Source organism: Microcaecilia unicolor, chromosome 1, assembly GCF_901765095.1.
Source record: "Microcaecilia unicolor chromosome 1, aMicUni1.1, whole genome shotgun sequence".
Lineage (NCBI taxonomy): Eukaryota > Metazoa > Chordata > Amphibia > Gymnophiona > Siphonopidae > Microcaecilia > Microcaecilia unicolor.
Window position 1 is genome coordinate 246243713 of NC_044031.1, and position 6951 is coordinate 246250663.

Sequence of the window (6951 nt, forward strand, 5' to 3'; positions counted from 1 at the left end):
TATTAGAGTGATATAGATCTTGATGACATTCTCAACTTCTCCCCTACTCTTCGCAGATAAAATGTCAGAAATGTTCCTTCAGTGGTTAGAGGACAACAAACTAAATGTCCGCTTTGTCATTCTCAAAAGGTCGTGCCTCAATAAATTGGTTAGGCTATAACTTGTCACCTGCCTTGGTCAGTTTTGTACAAATAAAGGCTCACCACACATGTTCCAATCAAATGTCATGATTTCTTTCAAAAGTTCCACTGTTTGTGCTCCATCCTGCATGGCATCTGATGTACGAACAATCTACATGAGGAGTACTGCAAGAGATAAATAGATTATAGCAGATAAGTCATAAGTCTATCACTGAAGGCTTAGAGTAGGATCTAGGATGGATACTCAGGAGATAACTCTGGTCTGTCATTCTCTGAGGTTTCCAATCCTGCATAGCAAAAGGAGGGTCTGAACCAAGATAAAAGATTTTTGAGGAATAATGTTTCTTTAAGCATGAGCAAGGAATAATCTAAGATACATAATAATGGCTTTTGTGTCCACTGTGCAGAGTTCAACATGTTCCACATGATTGCTGTGGGGTTAAGTAGCTCAATACTTGGTTGCCTTCTGACGCTGCTTATTTATACTTACTGCCAACGGTACCAGCAGCAATCCCATGATGCTACTGTTATTCATCCGGTGTCACCAGCCCCTCTCAACACCAGTATTACTAACCATATCAACAAACTGGACAAGTATGATTCTGTGGAAGCCATCAAGGTGAGAGATGAGGAACAAGGTCTTTTTTGCTACTGTGCCTGTGTTGTGTTACTTTCCATATGAGAACATTTTCTCTAGCAGGTTATGTAAGTTGAAAATATCATAAAGCATCAGAGAAAATATCAGTTATGAATGTAAAATCTCATACCATGAAAACTTTTGGAACAGTATTCAAAGGGCCCGATATTCAGACTGCGGGAGGGAGCCCAGCTAACTCCTGCAATTGGCAGTCACCCTGGGTATTCATTGCTGGGCCATTTCAAGTGACCAACATTGAATATCCAGGTGTTTTTTGGCCGGTTTAAATTTAACCAGCCAAACCGATATTCTGCACTGGCAGGTTGTTTAAACTGACCAAAGATATTCCTGCTATTTCGATGATCTAATTTGGCCGGTTAAATGATTTTAAATATCGGGGGGGGGGGGGGGGGTAAAGACGTTATATGTTCAGCAGCTGCTAGTGAATGTGTGACTTTTCTATGCATGTGTTTTAAAAACATATTTGGATAATATTGAGCCAAAAAGCAGACTGTATGGCCTCATACTATTTGTATAGTTTGGGGGGGGGGGGGGGAAGCAAGGGGAGGACAAAAAATTATCCAAATAGCAGCAATATTTGGCCAAATACCAGACTTAAACCGACAGTGCCAGCCTAATGAGCACACTATGGGTGTATTCGCCAAAAGGTTGCCTAAAATTAGGCGCTGGGAAGCTTACACACCGAGCATGGATTCCATAACAGTAAATTGTGCAAACATTCACGCAGTTATGCACGTAACTGTAGGCTCAAGCACTCATACTAGCCAAATGGCTGGTGAAAATTCTCACACCTAACTGTAGGTATTCTATAACCTGTGTGCACAACTGCCAGACATACCTCCGCCCTCTCTCCACGTTCCTCCCTGGTCCACGCCCCCTAGCAGTTGCTCTGAAATTTGCATGCTCAATTTGTAGAATACCAACCAGGAGTCAATTAACAGCAATTATAGCCAATAATTGGCCATTAATGCTAATTATCAGCTTGATAGCTAATTAAATTGTGTGCACAACTGATCTCATTTTATAACATGCATGCAGAACTTTATGCACTAGTTGCATAGTTGGCTGCACAATTAGAGAGTGTCTGTTTAGTCAGCTCCAATAAAGTCATTATGTTGGCTGAAAATCCAGCCCTTTAATTGAGGGGCCCTTTTACTAAATGGCTGGCATGCGGCAACAGGCTTGCCTCATGCCAATCCAGAACTACCACCTGGCTACCACAGCAGTCCGGTGGTAGATCCCACCCCCAGCACGCGCCATTTCCGGCACTACAAACATATATTTCTATTTTTGTAGTGCCGGTGCTTACTTGGTGGTAATTGGCGCTGCCAGATTACCGCCGGGTTAGCGCGGGAGCCCTTACCTCCACCTCAACGGGTGGCAGTAAGTGCTCCCCCCCCCCCCTGAAATGGCCAAGCGGCAAGCAGAAGAAACCTCTACGTAAGTCCAAAACAAATGTTCCAACAAAGTAGAGGATGACTCACGACTTCCACAGGTGGTTCGAGAAAAGAAAATCTTTACTGAAGCACCGAATAAAGACTCGGCAAGGGGCCATGCTTCGGCGGTCATTCAGACAGTTAGATTATATCTGTCTCCTTATGTGATACATCTCTTTCCAGCACCAGAATCAACACATTATTCTGTAGAGTGTGTATCTCATACCCTTGATGCAGGCGGATTGACTGCTGAAACACGGCTCCGTGTCGGGTCTGTATTCGGTTCTTCAATAAAGATCATCTGTCCTCAAACCACCTGTGGAAGTCATGAGTCATTCTCTACTTTTTTGGACATTGCCATGCGCTAATGATGCCATAAAGTGGATGACTATTTTTAAAAAATGACTGCAGCAGCATTTACCACCACCTACTTCGAAGGAGGTAAGGGCTCCCACGTTGTCATGTGCTAGCTAGTTAGCATGTTGTAATGTAGATGCACTAGCTAGTGAGTAGAGGAATGCCTACTCTCTACCTCAGACAGGGCCCCTCAAAAAAATAAATTTAGGCCATTTTTTGCTGTGTTACATTCATGTTAGCGCCTAACACAGCTTAGTAAAATGACCCTAAGGTTCACAACGGAGTTCTTTATATTGGTAAATTTTGCAAGAGGAGAAACATTAAGAAATTACCAGACAAAATCTTTGCCCATCAATTGAATTTGAAATGAAATCACATTAAGTATGTTGTTGTTCTAGACGCTGCTTGTAGTTAGCAGGTTCCTCTTTCCCCTGGCATTTGAGAGAGATGATTTTTGATATTGCTGAGTTTTATAAAATTTAAGCCTGAAATGCATCTCAATAATTAGATTTGCTAATGAGATTAAAACAACCTTTGGAGAATGCAAATGTTGTTTATTTTGTTCTCCTTTTGTTCTTTTCTTAGGCATTTAACAAAAACAACCTGATTTTGGAGGAGAGAAACAAATATTTCAATCCACATCTGACTGCAAAGACCTATTCCAATGCCTATTTTACAGATTTCAATAATTATGATGAATATTAAAGTGCCCTATAGTCTTGGTCTCACTCCCCAGCCCTCCCCAAGGCCTGTGCTCCATGACCGTTCATGTGTTTGAGGCTTCAGATATGAAGTTTGGAGATATTCCAGGCTGATTTCCAACTATCCATTTTGCATTGCTTTCAGACTAAACCATCTGTTTGTGACATCATAATACACCTTTCAGAACTTAAGGTGGCCCAAGACCCAACTGATGTGCTACAGCAGCAATGAGATGTCTCCTTCTGATTTAATACAGTGTTCAGTCAAATTACTTTTGTTTCAAGCTGGCTGTTTTGAGCTTCCTGCTCTTATTAGGAGTATACTGTACCAAGATACACCCTACATTTAACTTCTAATATATTTGCTCTTTGCTGCCAGGAAGATTTTTTTGTTTGTTATTTGTTTCTCCAATATGGAAGCTTTCAGCCATAGGCCTTTCTGAGGAATGCTCCAGAGACTTAACATCACTGATCAAAGAAGCGCATAGAAACTAGCAAATCAGAAAGCAAAATGGAAAGAAACGGAACTGCGTGGTTTCTTCAAGTGCTACACAGCTCAGAACCCTCTTGCGTGAAACACATCGGCTGTGGTTCTGGGAGGCAGTGCAAATTTCCTGGGTCTTGAAAGAAATGTGGGATCTGGGACAGACAACTTCAGGCTCCTTAGAACAAACGGGAAACCTGCAGGACTTTTGTTTAATATGAGGGTTTTTTTTTTACTTATTATTATTTTTATATATATTTTTTTGCAGGGGGTGTTGGGGAGGGGAGGAAGAAAGTACAGTGAAATTGTCTGCATGTTATTAGTAAACTGGCCTTCTTGTAGCATATGGATTTGCATGATTCAAGGAATTCCAAAGACCTCCTTCCTCAGTGTGTGCCTCTGAAGCGCAGTTGTCTGGACTGCTGTAGCATTTTACAGACATGCCTGTCAGTGAGTAAAATGACTGTACATGGATCAATCATCACCATTTCCTTCTGATACATCAATCTGCTTCTTTTATAAAGTTTCATGTTTATACGTGACTGCTAAAAAAAATACCCCTACGCAATAAGATTTAGAACAAATCATTGTGATCCATACCAGTCAGATCCTGCCAAAACTTTACTGAAGATGGTTTTCTTATTAGCCCTTGTTGCAGTAAGTCTTTCAAATATTAGTGCAATTTTAAGTTGTAATTTTTTAAAACTTTTGCAGCAAAATACACCACTTTTTCTTCTTTCTGTCCCATTTATTTTTCCCCAGCTTGCCTCCTTCCCCTTCACATCACATTCAAATATTGAAAATTCTCCTGCAAAAGTGCAAAAGCAGAGACATATCTATGTGACCTGTTATCCTCATCTCAGAGATCCAAGCGCAGTTTTCCATCAAAGGGCTACTGATCCTCTGTGAAGAAACTGGGAATCTGAATAGCTCAACATTATCTTTTAAACCATATTTCCTTTACGAATAGAGTTGAGCTAGCACATTGCGATTTACGATTGCGTGTGTTAACCCTTCAGATTTTCTCATAGGGATTATAAGATCATAGATCATACCGTGGTCCCTCAACATGGTGGGCTTGGAGGTGAGGGACAGTAAAAGTCCCAAGTGCATTGCAAACATTGCCATTTCACCCACTGTTCACAATCTGTGATCATGATCTACTAAACCCTTGCCAGTAGGATAGGCCCTAGATAATTGGCAGTATTTGTAATCATGATCTTATAGTTCTTCACCCCATCTGTTATATACACCATAAGAAAAGCACAGGAATGGTGGAGTTTACAAGTCTGAATTAGATACCACAATGAAATTAAATTTAAATATAGATAGTCTGGAATAGGAAATGTTTGGACGTGTAGATTCACCCTTAGAATACTACAGATTTTGCAGACACTACTGAGGAAAATGCGTAGAGTACTCTATGTATGTGAATGTTTGCGCAGATCTGTGAACTCGCTATTTTCAAGGGAAGACAGCATATGAATTAAGGATACGATGCCTCAAACCCTAGTCATAAGTAATGAATAAGGGGTACCTCTTCTGGGAGAATTCAGATGCTAGATTTTCAAACTCTGCAGTTAAACAAAAGTAGATGGGGGTCCAGGAAGCTTTAGATGTAAAGACTCAATCCATAGTACCTCCAGGGTGCTTATCAATAAAGAATTCATTTAATTTCTCATGCATTAGTTGTCTGTAGTACATAATTTCATTGCATGAATGGCACAGAAATTATGGTCAGCAAAAAAATGACACTGCAAAATGGCTTTCTAATGGTTTTTACACAGAACATGATGGCGGCAGCCACCTCTTCCTTGTCTCTCATAGAAGTTTGATTTGCTTTTTTTTCTACTGAAAAGCCTCCCAACATGTGTATTTCCCTGCAGAGAAGAGTGCTTTGATGGAAAAAAAGAAGGCTCCTAGATTGAAGTAAGGCTCCCAAATGATAAGCAAGAAAGTTTCATTTGAATAACCTAAGAGGGAAAAGAAGGTAGAATTATAAGCACTACCACTGGTAAAAATCCTGGGACTCTCTTAAATTCTGTTTTGCTACTAATGTACAGATACGATTAATGAGTGCTACATGTTCTGTACATTTCAATGTGGCCACAGGAGGGTCTCCATGTTAAGACTATTTTTTAGTCATCTTTTATTTCAGTGCCTTTATTGTTAAATGTAATATATCTGAGAGACCTTGATATATTTTATTTTGCAGTTAATGTTATGGGACCTAGTAGATTAAGGTGCACATAGCAAAAGAACATACACTTTGTAGCTTATTTCTGAATGCAGCTTCAAGGACAGAGCTGGTCATGCAACATTTATTGGTAGTTTATTGATTTTATATCTTGCTTGGGGGGAGTGATTCATTGTAGCCTTTAATTCGTAGCAGTTGATAGACACACGTACAGATTATAATTCCAGTTCTGATAGCTTTCATAGATGTACCATTGCAAGGATTATAACTCTAGAATTTGTAGTGGCAAGATTCTTAGGGGCTTTGTTTTCATAAATGAGCAAGAGAGACCTCTAAATGGGTGGCCAAGTTGAGTGGTTCTTGGTCATGGTCATACATTTGCTAAGAGCGGCATTTTTGATATGATGTCTAAATATGATTTTGGACATTGTGTAAAATAACATCCAAAAATCCAGAACATGGCCATTTCAAACATCCAACTTTTTGTTTTGAAAATGGCCATTTGCTAGATGTTTTTGTGTTCAGTATGTCTATCTTTTAGGATCATTTTTGAGGAAAAAAAAAGTCCAAGGGAAAAACTCACAAAAAACAAGTCATTGGGATGTATAGGAGCCAGCATGTTTACTAGACTGACCACACAAGACATCCCAGCAGAGCAGTGGGGCACCATAGGAGGCACTGCAGTGGACCTCACATAAAAGGTCCCAGGTACACATCTCAATGTTACCCACATATATTGTTTGGTGAGCCCTCCAAACCCCACCAGAAACCTACTGTATCCAACTGTACGCCACTATAATAGGCCTTATGCCTGCATGTGTCACCTGTATGTAGGTACAATAGGTTTTTGGTGGGCTTTGGAAGGCTCACGCTTTCCACCACAAGTATACCAGTTAGAGTGGGATATGCCTGAGTCCCCTTCTCTACAGTCCACTGCACTGACCACTAGGCTGCTCTAAAGACCTGTTTGCCACTCTA

The 6951-nt window shown here is 40.4% G+C and overlaps 1 protein-coding gene across 3 annotated transcripts in view; it reads left to right on the forward strand.

Moving 5' to 3' along the window:
- SEMA5A (semaphorin 5A) overlaps positions 1-5457 on the forward strand; it is a 976513-nt gene extending 971056 nt beyond the window's left edge. For all 3 annotated transcript variants that reach the window (XM_030205332.1, XM_030205321.1, XM_030205342.1), the window contains 2 exons: positions 548-759; positions 3177-5457. In XM_030205332.1, the coding sequence (XP_030061192.1) occupies positions 548-759; positions 3177-3296 (332 nt within the window). In that variant the 3' untranslated portion in view covers positions 3297-5457. The remainder of the gene's footprint in view (positions 1-547; positions 760-3176) is intronic.
- The last annotated feature ends 1494 nt before the right edge of the window (positions 5458-6951 follow it).